Source organism: Oculina patagonica, chromosome 11 (genome assembly GCF_052425735.1).
Source record: "Oculina patagonica isolate OP01 chromosome 11, crgOcupat, whole genome shotgun sequence".
NCBI lineage: Eukaryota > Metazoa > Cnidaria > Anthozoa > Scleractinia > Oculinidae > Oculina > Oculina patagonica.
The window spans coordinates 16,830,928-16,850,630 of NC_135768.1; the positions used below are offsets into that span (position 1 = coordinate 16,830,928).

The 19,703-nt window shown below is 37.6% G+C and overlaps 3 protein-coding genes and 2 pseudogenes across 3 annotated transcripts in view; 1 reads left to right on the plus strand and 4 right to left on the minus strand.

Moving 5' to 3' along the window:
• The window catches only part of LOC144631017 (alpha-1,6-mannosylglycoprotein 6-beta-N-acetylglucosaminyltransferase A-like), a 44,135-nt gene extending 40,857 nt beyond the window's left edge, over window positions 1-3,278 (plus strand). The window contains exon 18 of the mRNA XM_078489378.1: window positions 1,924-3,278. Coding sequence (XP_078345504.1) covers window positions 1,924-2,122 — 199 coding nt within the window. The 3' untranslated portion in view covers window positions 2,123-3,278. The remainder of the gene's footprint in view (window positions 1-1,923) is intronic.
• LOC144630341 (alpha-1,6-mannosylglycoprotein 6-beta-N-acetylglucosaminyltransferase A-like) overlaps window positions 1-19,703 on the minus strand; it is a 241,034-nt gene that overhangs the window by 143,752 nt on the left and 77,579 nt on the right. The gene's annotated exons all lie outside the window — the stretch shown is intronic.
• On the minus strand, window positions 9,110-10,032 carry LOC144631225 (melanocyte-stimulating hormone receptor-like; annotated as a pseudogene).
• LOC144630185 (melanocyte-stimulating hormone receptor-like) lies at window positions 11,730-12,612 on the minus strand (annotated as a pseudogene).
• Window positions 15,571-16,669, minus strand: LOC144631011 (melanocyte-stimulating hormone receptor-like). The gene has a single exon (XM_078489372.1). The coding sequence runs from the start codon at window positions 16,521-16,523 to the stop codon at window positions 15,711-15,713; it is 813 nt and encodes a 270-aa protein (XP_078345498.1). The 5' UTR covers window positions 16,524-16,669; the 3' UTR covers window positions 15,571-15,710.

Here is a 19,703-nt window from a genome sequence, read left to right on the forward strand (position 1 = left end):
GAGAGTTCTTCCAGCAAAGAGTAAATTATCTAAGATTTTCTAGTTCAGTTTTACTAAATTTCATTTTCTAAACGTGAATTATAGCTTAAAATAAAAAAAGAATCGAAAAGAAATGAAGAGAGCTTACTGAACTGTCTTCTTTGAGCTGGTTTGCATTTGCCCAGAATCGCAGCGGCGACCTGTTCGAAACAAGAGAAAGAATCTTTGGTTTATTCCTTCAAAAACAGTTTTACAACCACGGATAATAAACAAAAATAAGCCAGAAGCATTGTTAGTTCACAATACGTCGAAAGTATTCGAATATTCCTTTAAAAAGCTCTAAAAATAGCAAAAACTTACTCACGTTTTAGACAGAACGGTAAAGTCTTCGTTTTGACGTCGTAGACAAGACAGCTACGGCGGGAAACTTGACACGACGGCTACCGGAAGTTCGCAAACAAGCCTTTTTGACTTCCGCCCGCCGTCGTAGACATCAGCCGTCGTCGGATCTTAAGGTCGCTAATATCTGTTACATTGATATATAGGATATATTCAACGAGTAACGCAGAGTCTGTTGGATTAGCTCAATCGGTAAGGTGCCAGTCTGCGGATCCGAAGGTCGTGAGTTCAAGTCCCAGAGGGTCGAGTTTTTTTTTTCTTTTTTTTTTTTACCCCGTAGCAATAAACTGGTTTGTTTATTATATCAACCCGATTTAGCTTTCGAATGCTCCTTCATGTACGATGCTGGCTTTACAGATAGACACGAAAGTCATCGATCGATTATGGCTATCAATGTCCACTTTTTTGGCGGTCGATTACTTTCTACACGTAATTTTCAGCCACATTTTGTTTCATTGCTTCTTGTTTTTCTTTTCAAACCTCTTTAAATTTTAAAGGCCGCCTTTATACGGCCGCCTTTATACGCTTCACTCTTTCTACCATCAAACTATGGCCGCCATGTTGAAAAGTACTGGCGCCCGCGATTCAATGCAGAAATGTCACTTGGTAAGCGGTAAACTTCAAAAAAAAATTCGACCTCGATGTGTTCTATATCTGAGCCCGCGATATGGTCATGTGATACTGGTCAGCGGAAACCTTGTTTTGACAGCTGTCAATTTACCATAACATTGATGCCCAATAACAAAATGTAAGTCGTTGGACAGCCGTTGACATCACAAGGGGATGGCATGCATTGTCTCCCATCTGGTCAGGATTGCATTGGCACTCCCCTCCCCCTCCCCGAGAGTCTGTACGGACGTTCGCTCGTACGCTGACGTCATAACCAATTTTTTTCGGCTCGATGGCTTACCAAAAATTCTAAGGAATGGGGCTACGCTAGAACTCCGCTAAAAATGATACTGATAAGTCTTCGTCTTCGTTCGCTCCTGATCCGCCGTCATTTCTTTAACGTTCTGACTCCATCTACAACGGACAATTTTTGCAGCATTGTGTCATCCAAACGGATCATCATGTGACTTGTTTCGCCATGAAGATTACGATGAAATAGTCTTGGATTTGACGGACGGCAACGCCTGGGGAGAAACTGGGAAACGCGGCAAGTCAACATGCACATTTTTCTAACCTTTTGTACCCATACATTTCGTTTAGTCCCAATCGTGTCATATTAGCTACCGACTTGGTGTTCTTTAGGAGAAATAACTTTTAGGCCATTTTGAGGAACATGTATGTAAATATGTGAAGCGCAGTGGCCAAATGGCCAGTGCGTTGGTCTTCGTATCGAAGGGCGCGTGTTCGATCGTTGTGTTCTACTACCTTTGGCCGCGCTGAAGAATATCGTTCGTTATAGCAGGATCTTCGTCGTAAGGGGACTCGTTATATCGGTTTCCACTGTACTCTTAGCTGGCATAGGCACCAACAGTGTGGGCCAACGGTTTGTATACGACTTTACCAACCTTACTTATATACTTATACTTATATATCCAGGGCGGGAGTGAAGTGCGAGTCTTTGCACACGGAGGAATCCCTTTTGGCTCCTGGCTACAATACGTCCACCCACTTGTGCACGTTACAGAGACAGCCTCTTCTCTTCAGTTGCGTCGCCAAGGGACCACAGCTCAGGCGTTTGTGTCCTTGCAGAGATTTTCAAGCTCAGCAGGTCGCGTTTTGCAAAACGTGTCATTAGAAAGGAAAGAGAAAAGAGAACAGACACGCGGCACACTTGGGGAACGTGCACTGGGCAAGTTGCAAGGGTTGGTACCATCACATTCCGCATTTCGCCAGAGATTTGGATCTGGAGTCCTAGTAGAATTTTGTGTTCCCAGGCTCTCGTATCACAAATGTTGTAGTAATTCGCTCCTGTTTCCTTGAATTCGGGATGTGTGGCAGTTTATGCGAGCGGTATTCGCGTAGGAACTCTCTAAGTGAGGATGCCAAAGTAATTTAAAGACTACGTAAGTAAAGAAATATTAGCCTGAGCGAGTAAAGGGAGGTCTCTCTTCACCCTTTTTATCCACAAGTTCAATGAGTTGCGCTAAAGTCCTGAAATTATTTTCTATTGAAGGACAAAGTCTCTGCGTGGTTTTGCTGGTGAACGATAGGACTGTTTATATTGCGAATCGGGGACTTGAAAATTTGGCAAATTTGTGACTCCGGCCACACAAAGCGATTTTGTTATTTTTCTCAAAATATAAATGCCTTCGGAGAAAACTAACGAAATTAGGTTTCTTTCCTACCTAACAGATATATGGACAAAAACTGAAAAAAATCATTTTCAAATTATCAAAAATGGTCAAATCAATTTTAATTTGGCAGCCTTTTGTGTTAAAAGAATCATGTATTACTTTGTACCCTTACCTTTCAGGTTGTATCCTCTGCCGGGCCGTAATTAAAGCGAAAAAGCAAATAAGAAGCACTGACAACATTGTCACCAAGGCATTTAAAAAAAGACAAGTGTATGATAGTATTTCCATGGACTTCAGGAAATTATTCAAGCTAACGGTTTACATTATCGTTGCATTTTATACCAGCATTTGGCATTGAGAACAATTGACAAATTCTCTAACAAATTGCGTCCTTGGGTCAATTCATTAAAGAAAATTGCAACTAGGGTTTCTATTAATGAAATCCAGTTTCGCATATAAGTGATTTACCACATTCGTGTATTGCCGCTTGTGAGGCGAGGTGTCTTGTCTTAAACAGTAAATTACGATGAAAGAAGGAATCACCGCAGATAGATATAATGTAAGAAAAGAGGTCTAAAAGTATCTGACGGTGGCGATAAGAAAAAAAATATTTTGAATGTGAATGCCAAAGAGACTTTAAAATTAAATAAACTTTGAAAAGGCTATGTTTAGTTCCGAAGAGTGATTTAGACTTCGATTCGTTTGATTACATAAGATACAAATTTCAATTTCAACTTTAATTACAATTTCTGGCACTTCATCGCTTAAACCGTTTGTCTGCATGCATAATAGGTAATCACTGATTCCGTTAATAACATTTTTAATCAATGTATTCCTTGAATTCAAACATTTGTCACTATCCACTATGTAGTTATGACAACATACATTTGGATGAAGAAACAGTAATCTTTCTTGGAAGTTTTAAATGCAGGGGGCTATTCACCATCGAACTTTCTAAAAGTAATTGTAAGTCCCTCCCTCCTTATGTGGGTCCTCTTGATGGTGTAGATTGTTTAATGCACGGAAGCAGTCTAATTGCAATCGAATACGAAATTTGATATTTTGTTAAATTTAATATTTTTATTCTCGCTTTCATATTTACTTGAGAAACAACAAACACCTTGCTCCAAATTCAAAACTGTGCTAATTATAAGATGACAAACGAATTCGAAACGGATCATTCAGGCAAAATGGGAAATAATTCTCGTCCTGATACTATTGTCACCATTTAATAACTGTGTACTGAATGCACCACTGATGCTCATATCCATTATTGCCAACTCTCTGGTGCTGGCCGCCATATTGAGAACTGGTAAACCCGCTTTCGGGTAAAAGGTCTGTCTAACAAGCAATTTTGGTTTTAGGTTTTATATCGCCATATGTGGTATATATTCGTCAAAACCTATGTTATATTCGGTAGCTAGTATTAATTATACAGAAAGGGCATTGTCGCGGCAGGCTAAAAATTTATTAAAACAACTATTTGCTAATCACCCACAAAAGAGACACGCTACACTAATATTTTGTTTTGAGTGCGTAATTGCCGGCTTTCTCAGTTATCGCCGGGTAAACAAAATTTTAAAGCAAGTGTTCTCTCAAATTCAAAAGGCTCTTGGGGTGTTCCATAATATAAATCAACAACGGTTTAATACTCACCTGGGAGACTTCAATATCCTTTCAAGCTGTCACATTGAAGAATAGCATTAACAACTGTTCGGCACCATTTTACCAAGCACTCAACAAAATTGACAGGGTTGTAATATCAAAACGTAAGAGAAAAGAATGCAAGGATGACAAACGAGTCAGAAGCTCATTTTTCAGGCAGGAAAAGCAATGAGTTTCGTCCTGATACTATTGTCATCATAAACTGTTTCCTAAATGCACCATTGAAGCTCAGTTCCATTATTGGAAACACTCTGGTGCTAGCCGCCATATTGAGAACTCCTTCGCTTCGTTCACCGTCTATGATTTTGCTCAGCTCTTTGACTATAACAGACCTTCTCGTTGGCTTTGTCGTACAACCGCTTTACATTGCTAATGAATTAACGGAGAATGGTTCGTTATACAAGGCAAGGTCTACTATAGCATTTTCTCTAGGTGGTGCTTCGCTCTTGACAATAACAGCCATAAGTGTGGATCGGTTCTTGGCTCTTCATTATCACATGCGATATCCGAATTTGATGACTGCACATCGCTCAAAGATTATAGTAGCAACAATTTTGATAGTTAGCTTTTTGTTATCTCTCTTTCCCATTTGGAACATGAATTTGTATTTTGTCGCTGTAGCTGTTGTTATTGTCATTTGCCTTTTAATTTCCACTGTTTGTTACATTAGAATTTTTTGGATTTTTAGACAACATCAGTTTCAAATTCACGTTCAACAAAAGTCGGTGGAAAGTTGCAGTGCTAAAAATAATCGAAGCATGCTACGGTCGACTAAAAGTGCCATAAATACGTTTATATACTACATTGTAATGATCCTGTGCTATACTCCGTTGTTTATTTCTGTGTCAATTTTTATATCTTCCTTCGATCACTGGACAAATGCATGGATATTTGCTGAGACTTTGGCATTTATGAACTCGTCTATCAATCCATTTTTGTATTGCTGGCGTCTTCGTGAGCTTCGTACAGCAGTTGTTAAGGCAGCAAAGCAGATGTTGTGTAAGCAAACGGAGGACCACTAGCTGGAAGGTTTTATAATTTAATCGTTGATCCTCCTATGTGGAAGCAAAAATGACGTTAAATAAAGTCTTTCAAAAGCCTTTTTCAATCTTTGAATATTTTAAATGACTCTAACTGTTTAAAAGATGAAAGTGTTGATGAGTGCAGTGTCAAGTTATTTGGTTCTACGCGTCGAATTAATTTTCAAATCACTTCACAACAGGCAATGCATCTATCAATCAAGGAATCATTTATTTAACCTCAAAAATACTCTTACCCGTCCGGCCCTGTAAATATCACTCGCTGAAGTTTGATGACCAAGTAATTTTCAAAAACTTGCGTTACATCCGATCGCAACGAAATTTGGCAGAAAGCGTGACAAAGCTATTACCCAATCCCTCCTCAAATTTGAGCTAAACACTTGAATGTGGCCTGCACGACGTATTTCCCAATTCAATCGAAAATGGCGTCGGATGCAAAGCGTTTTGTAAATGGCGGTTGTGAGGACAGAAAGAGCTTTTGAGATTGTTTCAAGAGAAAAAGGCAATAATGGGATTTCTATTGATGTTGATCGTCGACTGCGAAATACAAGCGGCGAATCGAATCGATCGAAATTGAGGTAAGAGTTGTGTACTTGGTACGAACGCACGTGGTCTGAATGCAATGAAATGTTATTTATATTTGCTTTCTGCGTTCGAAACCTTGTTTGCTGCTTGGAATAAATGTCTCATTTTATCTTTGAGGATAAGGAGATCGTTCTATTTTGAGGAAAAGGCTTTTTGGGTCAACAGAGAAAAAAAAAATATTCGAATTCCTTCACGCTAATTCCTTAAAAGAATGTTATGGGATGTTTCGAACAAATATATTTTTTCCTAAAAGCCTGTTTCATAACCTTTCAAAAGAGGTATGTCTTTTTTCTCAATTGTAATGATCTTCTGAGAAAATAAATAAAGAGTAAATGTTGTCAATTTTGACAGTTTTGTTGACAGACTTAAGGTCTCTCGATAAAAAGAGCTTGTGTACTTGCAACCCTGGCCGATACTCTTGGCACTAAAACAAAAGCCGGTCAAAATGATACATCTTCCATCCCCCTACCCCAATCGTTGTCATAACAATCAACATTGCTTGGAGAGGGAGAGAGAAAAAAAACTAACATATAGTCTTTTATAACAACATATTCAACTTTTTTTCCAAACTGCAATGGGTTGGGACTATATATTATTGCCGAAGTGTGTTTTTGCGCCTAGTTTTAACAAGTGGCCCAAAGCGTTTTTACCGGGGTTGTAGCTAAAGATTATAAATATGGCAATCATTATTTGGTGATTTTAAATCAAAAAATGGTTTAAATATAATAAAATGTCTGCGTAGGAACATCAGGTTTGAGAAACAATAAAATGGGTTCGCATATTTTCTTACTGTAAGATGTTTCTAATATATATTCAAATTTGCAGCATAACGGGTAACTGCAATATGTGGCAAATTATCATCGCCTCCTCCGTGTATTTTACCACATCTATTCGTGTCTACTTTATCAATCATAAAAATAATTTGCTGTTGTATTATTTTGCTTCGCGTGGATATTGCGGGTAAATACAATACCAATGCACTAGAACCATCGGATTGAAAGTATCAACGTATATCAACGTCATGCTAAATGTTTAACATGCTCTTGTGTGATAAAGGCTTAATTTATTGCTGTCGTATGACTTGTATGTTTAAAAATACAGAGTTCTTTGACGACCCAGATGAATTTCAAACATGTGTAAACATAGTTACCTGCTCCTTATACTAAGACCTCTATGTGTCCACAAGTAAAAAATAATAATAATAATACTTTTCCTAACACGCAATTGGGTAACTTCAGCTTCACTCTTGCTTGTTTACCAGCTATCTGGCCAAAAGCTCACATAACGACTACACTGCTTTTACTTTTCTAATTGGTTACGTCACAGTATCTCATCAATTTTATTTTATACCATAACCGATAGAATTCTCGCGCGCTGATTGGTCCAAGGTTATGGTCGACGAGAGTATAGACCATGAAAGTGACGTCAGATCACGCAACGCACATTCGCGCGGGCTAAAAATGTGTATGTTTGGTCTCCATGAATGAAAGCGAATTTCACCTGTTTTGTTTGAATCAAGTACGCATTTGTTTTTGGAATTCAAGATTGGACTTTTACTCAGGTGATCTGTCGACAGAAAATTTACCAGGCTTATGATTTTTTTTTTGTCTAACGGGGAAGAACGGTGCTACCGAACAGGAAGCTCGAGGCAGCGAACTCAGCGAACTGTTGAAGTTCAGTGATCGAGCGCTAACACCAATTTCAGAAAGAAAAATCATCTTGCTTGCTTCTAGCGATAGGCGCACACTCAACAAGAGAATAAAAGTAATTATTTTATTTTTTATTTTTGAATTCTTGATCATATTCTTTTGAATCATTGTCGTTTTACATGTCGGGAATCTTTACGTCACCCTGGCAAAGTTTCTTCACGGTCATGAATCGCTTTTGATAAATACTTGTGAGTTTGTTATGGCATAAAACAAATCGACCACATTTTGCCATGGTCTACACTCTAATAGACAATAAAAATGACGCCATAAAATGTCCAAAAGTTTGCAGTGAAACCACTCGCCTAACGGCTCGTGGTTTCACTTGAGGTTTGAATAATTTCTGACGTTATTTCTATGGTCTATAAGACTGTAGACCATGGAAAAATTTGGTCGATTTGTTAATTCGAGGTTAATTTAATGCTCTCTAAAAAACAACTTTGTGTGTATGAAACTGTAATAGATACATGTATGTAATAGATATGAGCATCAATGGCGTATCGAAGACACAGTTTACGATGACAACAGCTTCGGATTCAGCTTTGTATTTGAAAAGTATAAGTTTTCCGTCAATGAAATGATCGCTGGCTTGTGGCAGAAGAATGCTATTGTAATTAATGATCAGTTACAGACGATATATGCTACAATAAGTTTGGATCGTCAATTTTAACCGCATTTACAGGCGAGCAAGAAACAATAAAATAGTTTTTCAGTTTATGTGTTGCCATAATGAAACTGGTGCACGATGAAAGGTGTTTTTATTAAGCGGATCTATTACTTTATTACTTTAGATCGTCGCCGATACATCTCCTAACTAAGCGATAGGCAAATATGTCTTAATTAATATGGTAATATAATGAGCATAACTTCTTAGAACGGGAGAGGAGTACACTTAAAACATTCAAATTTCTTTTTTTAATCAAAGCTACGCAACTTTGTCGCCCCACCTGAACACCTGAACATCCCGATATAATAACTCAGCATAATAACGTGTTACTGTTGATGTGGCTTGATATTTTTATTGGAAAAAAATTGGGATGGTATTTTTCCAAATTTTTAATATTCTGTTTTTCTTAATTGGTTCTTTTGAACTTTCTTGCGGGAATTTTTTAAAGTCATTATCACCTTTTTATAGTTGTGATAGCACTTGGGTCAATCTTAGTGCTTTTCTTTCCCACCAGCCCCACTCCCATCCTCGCCAAAGATGTAGTTTAGCATATTAATTTACTTAAAGGGCTTTTTTACAAATATTGTAATGCGCAGGTGAAAATCGTTAATTGATACTATTATTTTTAATTATCATTATTATCAACCCGGAAAAATAAAAAAAATCCAAGTTGGTGGATCGATTGCCTGAAATAAGAAACGTGTTGGACTTCTGGAGCAGCCCTCGTCTTCGGATGATCAAAGAAAACAGCCATACATGAGGCGTTTATTTAATTGACAGTTCTATTTTTACACTTTGAGTAGTGTCTTTCTAGTTTCCGTTGAAAAGAATCAACTGAACCCAAAGCAAGCTAGTTGCCGTCCGTCTGTTTACATAACATCTGTTTTGCTGTCTTTGTAACTGCCGTTCGAAGCTCGCGAAGGCGCCAACAATACAGAAATGGATTAATGGATGAGTTCATAAATGCTATAGTATCAGTAAAGTACCAAGCGTTGGTCCAGTGATGAGGGGAAATAAATAAGATTAACATGTTAATAAACAATGGTGTATAACACAAAATCAATATGATGTAATATATAAAAGTGTTTTTTGCACTTTTTGTCTATCGCAGCATGTTCTGAGTATTTTCAGCATTAAACGTTCGCACAGCCTGTTGTTGAACGTGAATTTGTAGCTGATGCCGACGAACAATCGAATAGATTCGGATGTAACAAAAAGTAGATAGTAAAAGACAAATAACAATACTAAAAGCTGCAACAGAATAATAAGCATTCATCTTCCAAAACGTGAAAAAAGAAAGCAGAAAGCTAATGAACCAAAGAGTTGCGGATATAAACATAGCGCGCTGTGTAGTCATCAAATTTGGATATCGCATGTGATAATGAAGAACCAAGAACCGGTCCACACTTATGGCTGTCATTATAAAAAGCGAGACGCCAGTTCCAGATGCGGCCATAATGGAAAGTGCATGGTATACCATAAGATTTCTTGTTACTTGAGAAGCAATGTAAAGCGGCTGTACGAAGAAGCCAACTATTGAGTCCGAAGCAGCTAAACTGCAAAGGAAAAGTACGGACGGTGAACGAAGCGAAGGAGTCCTCAATATGGCGGCTAACACCAGAGTGTTGCCAATAATGGATATGGGCATCAGTGGTCCATTAAGAAAGCAGTTAATGATAACGATAGTTTCAGTACGAGAACTGTCGCCACTACTGTGTGAGAAATCAGTTTCTGATTCGTTTGTCATCGTTGTATCCTCCTCTATGGTTTTTGAAAATACAACACTGTATTTTTGGTTGCGTGCTTGGTAAAAAATTGGAAAAGCAAGACAAATTGCGTTCTTTATTTTGACTTCTTCAAAAAGGATAATGGCCTTGCATTAGCATAACATTATCCAACTGACTGTCACAGGAAAAGCTCTGAATCACTATTGATTAATAACATGAAACACGGTTACAGCCTTTGAAATTCGAGAGATCTGTTGCTTTAAAATTTTGTTTAGCGACGATAACCGAGAAGGCGGCAATTACTCACGCAAAACAGTTGGTAGCGTGCGTGTTCTTTTGTGAGTGATAACTTTTAGTTGTTAGAGTAGCGTGCCATTAAGTGATTGACTAACATTTTTTCCTACTCTTTCTAAATTTAATACTTGTTGGTAAATATTACATAGGTTTTGCTGAATATTTACACGGCTTTTAGTGACACGCGTCTAAATAAAGAACCCACCTAAAACCCAAGTTGCTTGTTATACAGCCTGTTAACTTGAAAAAAAGGTTTGCCCTGTTAAAAGTTTTCAGAAACTTAATTATAGCTTATCAGTCCATTTTGCACATAGCCAAAAAATGTTTTTTTTTCTAGTTGTAATTTATGTGACATTTTCCCTACTCATCCACCTGCTAGTCATAAGACGCGTCATCTCGCCAGGTGCATCATGTCGAGAGACCTTTGACTAAGCACCAACCTCCACTTCTCAACTCACGGGCACTCGTTATAGATTCATTATAGACTCGTTATAGACTACACTAACACCATTCAAACCATAGTAGCCAGAAGACACGACCTCCCTGTGAACATTCTGTGTGTCAAATATTTGCTATCGTGACATGGCGTTAGAAATGCAACCACGTCTTCAAAAACATTAAGCGCAAAATGGGTTAAAACTGAAGCTAATATAAACGGAATATTGAGGTTTTATCTAGGAAAAAGTATCAATGCGAACTATCACGTTTCTTTTGGGGAGAGTGTTCCACCATCTTGGATTTGTTGATTTTTCCATTGCGTCAGAGAGCCGCAAAAATATCAAAACTAGTAGCAGGATACAAAAATTATCCGAGAACGATAACTGCAAGGAAATTAAAAAATTCCAATTAGAGAAAGGAAATTCAAAGTTTGGAAAACGTGCCATGCACCATTCCCTTCTCACTTGAGGATGACAATAGTTTCAGCTGTACTGCCACTGTAAAATTAGTTTCTGATTTGTCTTTCATCCTCCCACCGTCTCTCTAACGTTTTAAAATTAAAACACGGTGTTGTTAAGGGCCTGGTCCAATACCTCGAGAGAAATTATTCTTAAAATCGATTAAATTGGCAGAAAGGGTATAGGAAATCGTTACGCGACAGTACAGGTAGAAAACACGCAGCAGTATAAAAAGATTGTACAACAGGGTTTTTACTCTATCAAAGAATATTAGTTTTTCAAGAATTATTTGCGAAAATAATTCAAGCTATTATTATCAATTGACATCATCATAATTGTTTGTTCGAACCACTATTTCGCGCGGCAGTGTTACGAGTGACAAATTCTTGAGCAACCTCTGCCTTCAGATGATCAAAGAGAACATTCTACATGAGACTTAAGTTAAATTTACAATTCTAAGAAATTACATTTTAAATAGTGTGTTTCTAGTTCCTGTTCAGGAGGATCAACTTTGAAAGCCAAAGTTAGCTAGTTGTCCTCCGTCTGTTTACATAACATCTCCCTTGCTGTCTTTACAACTGCCGTTCGAAGCTCGCAAAGACGCCAACAGTACAAAAATGGATTGATGGACGAGTTCATAAATGCCACAGTTTCTGCTAAGGTCCACGCGTTTGTCCACTGATCAGGAGAAATAAATAAGATTAACATATTAATAAACAAAGGTGTATAACATAGAATCATTATGATGTAATATATAAAGGTGTTTTTTGCACTTTTAGTCGATCGCAGCATGTTCCGATTATTTTCAGCATTTAAATTTTCCACAGCCTGTTGTTGAACATGAATCTGTAGCTGATGCTGTCTAACAATGCCATAAATTCTGATGTAACAAACAGTGGATATAAAGAGACAAATAACAATACTAATGGCTGCAACAAAATAATAAGCATTCATATTCCAAAACGTCAACAATGATAGCAGAAAGCAAAGGAACCAAAGAGTACGATGTACGGTCATCATATTGGAATATCGCATGTGATAATGAAGAGCCAAGAACCGATCCACACTTATGACTGTCATTATAAGAAGCGAGACGCCAGTTCCAGATGCGGCCAGTATGGAAAGGGCCTCGTACACCACATGATTTTTTGTTACTTTAGAAGCAATGTAAAGCGGCTGTACGAAAAACCCAACTATAAAGTCCGAAGCAGCTAAACTGCAAAGCAAGCAAAATAATGGACGGCGAACGAAGCGAAGGTGTCCTCAATATGACGGCTAGTACCAGAGTGTTGCCAATAATGGATATGGGCATCAGTGGTCCATTAAGAAAGCAGTTAATGACAACGATAGTTTCAGGACGGGAATTGTCGCCTCTACTGTGTGAAAAACCAGTTTCTGATTCGTTTTCCATCGTTGTATCCTCTTCTATGTTTTTTTGAATTTACAACACTGTCAATTTTGTTGCGTGCTTGGGTAAAATGTTGGAACAGCAAGGCAAATGTTGTTCTTTATTATGACTACATAGAAAAGGTAATGGTCTCCCATTAGCATAACATTGTCCAACTATCTGTCACAGGTGAATTTCTGAATCGTTATTGATTAATAACAATAACATGAAACACGGTTACAGCCTTTGAAATTCGAGAGATCTGTTGCTTTTAACCCTATTCAGACCGGGCTTTTTTGGATCTTTTCAGACCTGGGGGGGGGGGGGGGATTCCGCCCGCCTCCGTAATTTCCAGAATATTTAAGCAATCACAATGTAACTTACAGAATATATAGTATGCCCGAAAATCTAACTTTTTGATATACGTCACGTGGGATAATGACGTCACATCACGTGATAATTACATCATAATGTCAAAACAGCCGCCATCTTGGATCCGCCATCTTGGATTTCGAAATTTTTCCAAAACGTCAGAAAACCGCCAAAAATTACTGCAAAGTACTCAAAATCAATAAAACTGTTCTTAAAATCCGTAAAATGGTGAAAATAATTGCATTAAAGTTAATTTCCATTAATAGAAACACGAAATTCACAAATTTGGGAAAGCATGCCTATCAAAATGCCGTTGCCATGGTGACTTCAAGTTCCTGACACAGCAACCTATCATATCAAATTGTTCCCAGATAAATTTTAGATAAAATCGTAAAGTTTGACAGCGTTTGGCTGAATATTAAAAAAGTTATAAGCGTTCAAAGTCAGCGCGGGCACTTTCCGACCCCCCCCTCCCCCCGGTCTGGATAGGGTTAAATTTGTTTAGCAACGATAACTGAGAAGGCGGCAATTACTCACGCAAAACAAAACATTAGAGCAGCGTACGGGTGCCTTTTTGTGAGTGTTAGCTTTTAGTTGTTAGAGTAGCGTGCCATTAATTGATTGACTAACATTTCATCCTACTCTTTCTCAATTTAATACCAGTTGATAAATATAACATAGGTTTTGCTGAATATTTTCACGGCTTTTGGCGACACTTGCGTTTAAATAAAGAACCCACCTAAAACCCAAGCTGCTTGTTATACAGCCTGTTAACTTGAGAAAAAGGGTTGCCTTGTTAAAAGTTTTTCGGAAACTCTGTATTTCCTAAGTCTAGTCATTAGACGCCTCATCTCGCCAGGTGCATCATGTCGAGAGACCTTTGACTAAGCACCAACCTCCACTCGTCAACTTGTTAATGCCAATGCACTAACAATATTCAAACAATAGTGGCCAGAAGTCACGACTTTCCCAAAACATGCTGTGTGTGAAAATATTTGCTAACGTGAATTGGCGTTTTAATGGTAACCGCGTTTTGAAACTTGGTGTGAAATTGAAAATGACCAGCGCAAAATAGGTTAAAACTGAGACTAAAACAGCGAGGGACCGCAAACGATAATGCTGTAATACGTAGGATCTGCTGAGAGATCTGATCGGCAAATAAAATGAAATTACAAACAAGAAAGGCTGATCGTACTACGTGAAAAGTAGACTTTGCAAGACACCCACACGACTAGAACCGATACAGCAGGATTGCAACCGCGAACAGCTGTTTCGTCCTTTTTGAGACTCAACAGCGCCGTTTTAGCAAATAAAAATAACGCCAGCCCAGAGAGCCAACGCAAATATATTTCCCAACCCGTACACTGTATAAAGTTCCGTATTTTTAACTCATCTGTTGCTAAGTCTACTTTTCACATAGTACGATAAGCCTTTCTTGTTTGTTAAAACTGAAGTTAATATAAACGAAATATTGAGGTTTTAATGAAGAAAAGTTTCAATGCGGACTTTGGGGAGTTCCTTTTGGGAAGAGTGTTCCACCATCTAGGATTTGTTTATTTTTCCATTGCGTCAGAGAGCCTCCAAGTTATCAAAACAAAAAGCAGGATACTAAAATTATCTGAGAACGATTACTGCAAGAAAATGAAAAATTTTCAATTAGAGAATTGAAATTCAAATTTACACGTGTCATTTACCACTCCCTTCTCAGTTTAGGAGAACAATAATTTCAGCGGAACAAGAATTATTAACTGTAGGGACACAATAAATTGGTTTCTTATTTGTTTGCCATCCTCACCTTCTCTCTTACAATGGCCGTTAGAAGATCACGAAGGCGCCAGCAATACAAAAATGGGTTGATGGACGAGCTCATAAATGTAACAGTTTCTGCGCAGGTCCACTCGTTTGTCCAATGATTGCAATAGTGGACGTCTTAATCATCCCCCTAAAACAACTTCCCTGTTTATACACAGCCATAAATTGTAAATTTGTCGAAAGTGGGTTTACCTTGTAAATTTAAATAAGTGTTAAGACTGCCTCGAAACCTGTTTAAAGCTTCTCGAAACCTCAGTATCTCTTGGCTATTTACTAAAGTATCAACCCATTCTACACACAACGAAATAAAGATAACTTTCTTGCCATGATGGTAAGTAGAGTTTCGACATACATTGTTTTTAATACCGTATTTATTCGTTTGAGCGCTTATTCGAGGCTGGGCGCTTATTAACTTTTTTCCTTCCTTCAAGGTGGGCGCGTATTCGAGGTGGGCGCTTATTAGGGGTTGCGCGCTTAAACGTATATTAACCTGCACAATTTCCCGTTATTGTTACCTAGACTGTTTTTTTTAAAAGAGTCGTCTAATATTTAAGTATCTTTCAGGGGACCTGGGACTGAGAACCAGTCCTTTCTCGTCCAGGATGAAATCATTACACAAAAGTGCAAGTAGAAGAGTGGATATGGTTTTTGGCTTTCAAAGATTGATATCAGTCATACAGTATTCAAGAAATAATTGCAAAAATATTTCTAGCTATTAATATCAATTGTCATCATCATAATAGTTTGTCAGTCGTCCCACTTTTTCGCGCCGCAGTGTTACGAGTGACAATTTCTCAAGCATCCTCCGTCTTAAGATAATCAAAGGAAACATTCATACATGAGAAGTTTGTTAAGTTTACAATTCCAAGAAATAGTGTCTTTCTAGTTTTTTTTTTTTTTTTTTTTTTGCGGAGGATCAACTTTAAACCCAAAGTTAGCTAGCTTTCCTCCGTTTGTTTACATAACATCTGCCTTGCTGTCTTTGCAACTGCCGTTCGAAGCTCGCGTAGACGCCAGCAATACAAAACTGGATTAATGGAAGAGTTCATAAATGCAACAGTGTCGGCTAAGAACCACGCTTTTGACCAGTGATAAGGAGAAATATATAAGATTAACATGTTAATAAACAATGGTGTATAACACACAATCATTACAATGTAATATATGAAGGCGTTCGTTGCATTTTTAGTCGATCGCAGCATGTTTGTAGTATTTTCAGCAATGGAAGTGTGCACAGACTGTTGTTGAACGTGAATTTGTAGCTGATGCCGACGAACAATCCCATAGATTCGGATGTAGCAAACAGTGGATAGTAAGATACAAATAACAATGCTTATAGCTGCAACAGAATAGTAAGCATTCGTATTCCAAAACGTCAACAATGATAACAGAAAGCTGATGAACCAAAGAGTTGCTGATATATACACAGCGCGATGCGTTGTAAACAAATTTGGATATCGCATGTGACAATGAAGAGCAAGGAACCGATCCACACTTATGGCTGTCATAATAAGTAGCGAGACGCCAGTTCCAGATGCGGCCATTATTGAAAGTGCCCGGAAAACCGTAGGATTTTTTGTTACCTTAAAGGTAATGTAAAGCGGCTGTACGAAGAAGCCAACTATAATGTCTGAAGCTGCTAAGCTGCAAAGCAAAACAATGGACGGTGAACGAAGCGTAGGTGTCCTCAATATGGCGGCTAGCACCAGAGTATTGCCAATAATGGATATGAGACTTAGCGGTACATTCATTACACAGATAGTGATGATGATAGTTTAGAGACGAAAATCATTGCCTCTACTGCCTGAAAAATCAACATATGATTTGTTTGCCATCCTTGAAGGCCCTCTCTTACGTTATGAATTTAAGCGCGCTGTCAATTGTTTTGAGTGCTTGGTAAAATCAGGAATAGGTCAGCAAATTGTGTTCTTTATGGCTGCTCAAATAACATTTAGTCTCGAATTAGCATAATCCAATTTCATGCTGTCTGTGACAGGTGAATTTTAAACTGTTGTCGATTAATAACATAAAACACGGTAACAACCCTTTGAATTCGAGCGATCTGTTGCTATTAAATTTTGTTCACCGTAAAAACTGAGAAAGCGACAATTACCACGCAAAACAAAACATTAAATTAGATTGCCATTTTTGTGGGTGACTAAAAATTTTAACCTGCTATTTCTACAAATAATACTAGTTGATAAATATTACAAAGGCTTGGCTGAATGTATACACTTTTCGCGACAATTGCGTCTCAAAGAACCCACCTGAAACTCAAGTTGCTTGTTAGACAGCCCTTTATCTTGAACGAAAGTAAGTTGGCCTCGTTTAAAGTTTCAGAGAAACACAGTAGTACCTAGATTATTGCTTATGAGCCCATTTTAATACAGCGAAAACCAATTTTTACTTGGTTGTCATTAAAGTGTCATTTTTCCTATTTATGCACCTGCTAAGATTTTTCTACCGCCATTTTAACATTTGCATTTTGTCGAGAAACCTTTTACTGCCGAGAACTCGTTTTTGCCTGTAAACTCGTAAGCGCCCATGCACTAAAAACATTCAAGCAATAGTGGCCACTGAAAAGTCGTTAAATTGTTTAAACACTTATTTACCCTCATGACTTAGCGTTTTTAAGGCATGCAACCGCGTTATTAAATTTGGTATTAAACTGAAAATCACCATGACAACCACAAATATTATACGTAAATGGGTTAAAACTGAATTTTTTATCAACAAAATTTTGAGGTTTCTTCGAAAAAAAAAGTTTCGAGGTAGACAAACACTTTTTTTTTCTTTAAGGCAAGTTATCCGCCTTGTTTCTTTTGACGCGAGTGATCCGCCGCTTAGATGTGTCGATTTTCCCATTACGTCAAATAACCGCCAAGTTATCAAAACTGCTAAAAGGGAACTTAATTAATGTTAGAAACATTACTTCAAGAAAATTGCAAATTTTCAATTGAAGTGGGAAGTGCAAAATTTGAAAAACGTGCCACGCAGCATTCAGGTACTCAGTTTGAGATGACTATAATTTTATCGAGGTAAAAACTATTGGCCTTACTGCTACAATAAATTAGTTGCTGATGTGTTTGATACCCTCCCACCCACACTCTCACGGTTTGAAATTAAAGCAAAGCGGTGTTGGTGAGCGTTTGACCAACAGCTTCTCAAATATTATTCTTGAACTTGAATATTATTCTTTTATATATCCAAATTCAAGGCATCTTTGGTTTGTAATGTTGTTAACGGAACGAGAAAGAAGCTTAAATGTAAGCAACATTAAAGATAAATCCACCACCCCATAAAAGTGATTAGCGATCATGTTTAAAGATGGTAAGATGAAACCCAACCGAGACAATTCCTCTTTATGCTAATGCAAGTTGGTAAATGTAGCTTACACTTTAGTACAATTTTACTTATCTCGCAAAAGTCGATGTGAAATTCATTTTGCCCCCAAAAAGAAACATTATAGATTACCTCGAACTTCTGTTTCTCACAGATTTCTTATAGTTTATATTGTATATGAAAAGATAGAAGTTTCAATTTCTGGTTCATTCTATGGCTTTTGCCAAAGTTGTCCACTACAATGTTTATGGCGTGTTGTCATGGTAACTATATCCTCCTCCAAAAAGTCCCAATTAGTTATGCAAATGTGTTTTGAGTTTGAGGCCGGAAAAAAATCTTCGGCCTCAAACTTTTAAAAAAGGTGTTTCTCCCTTTTGCTAAGAGAGATGAACGTTTAATGCCTAAAAGCCTAAAAACAAGCGTTTTCTTGCTCTCGTTTTAGTGCCGTTCGTAGCTCACGAAGTCACCAGCAATACAAAAATGGATTGATGGACGAGTTCATAAATTCAACAGTCTCTGTTAACGTTCATGCGTTTGTCCAGTGATTGAACATTGCTGAAGCTGACACGCCAACAATCATTACGATGTAATAAATAAAAGTGGTTTTCAGTTTGCAATTTTCGTTGATCGCTTCATGTTTTGGTTATCTTCTTCATTTATTTTCACGACTTGTTGTTGAGCGTGAGTTTGTAATTGATGATGTCTGACCATCTTATAGTTTTGGGTAAAATGCAATTGGGTAAAATGTCGTGTTGCTGAATATTTGGTCCAATAGCTTGACGAACAAGCTTCGACTAGAAAGATATAACTTTGTTGTATAATAGCAAAAAAGGCGTATTTTATGAAGGATGAGGCAACTGCACCTTACGTAAAACATCCAAATTCGACCAAGTGTATGTTGACATAGCATAGTACATGGTGACAGATGTGCAAATGTAAAGGTTCTTTCGGCTTATAATGTTATAAATGAAACTATAAGGATACTTACAAACTTAAAGATATAAGCTCGTCAACAATTGATTACCTTCCATGAAAGCGATTGGCAATAATCCTACAAGATGTAACTCCGTCATCCGCGAAAATCTCTTTTTATTTATGCAGTTGGTAAACGAAGTTTACACTTCCCTTCATTGTAACTAATTTAGGTACAGTCGATGTGTAATTCACCGTCACCCCCCCCCCCCACCCCTTCAAAAAAAAAAACTTGCTAGATCGTCCTGAATTTCTGTTTGTTAATGATGTTTGGAGGGAATTCTTGTAGTTAAGATTACTTATGAAACGAAATAAGATTATAATTATATCCTATCCTAAACCTTTTTGCGCTACAAGATATGAGCATTGTTTTGAGCTCGAGCCTTTTGTCGAAGCTGTTTCATAGCAATGTTTATGAACTGTTGTTATGTTAACTATTTTGTCTCCACTAAAAAAAAGTCCAATTATTTATGCGAATGAGTTAAAGCCAAATGATATTTTAAAACCGTATTTTTACCTCCGTTAACAAGAATACCAAACAAGTACCAAGCATTATATGTTGCGATTTGATATAGCTGATGATCTGACCGTGTTTTTAAATAAAGATTATTAAAACA

Bases quoted from the DNA above. Each gene is read 5' to 3' on its own strand.
- LOC144631011 (XM_078489372.1), bottom strand. From the start codon at position 16,523: ATGAATGTACCGCTAAGTCTCATATCCATTATTGGCAATACTCTGGTG.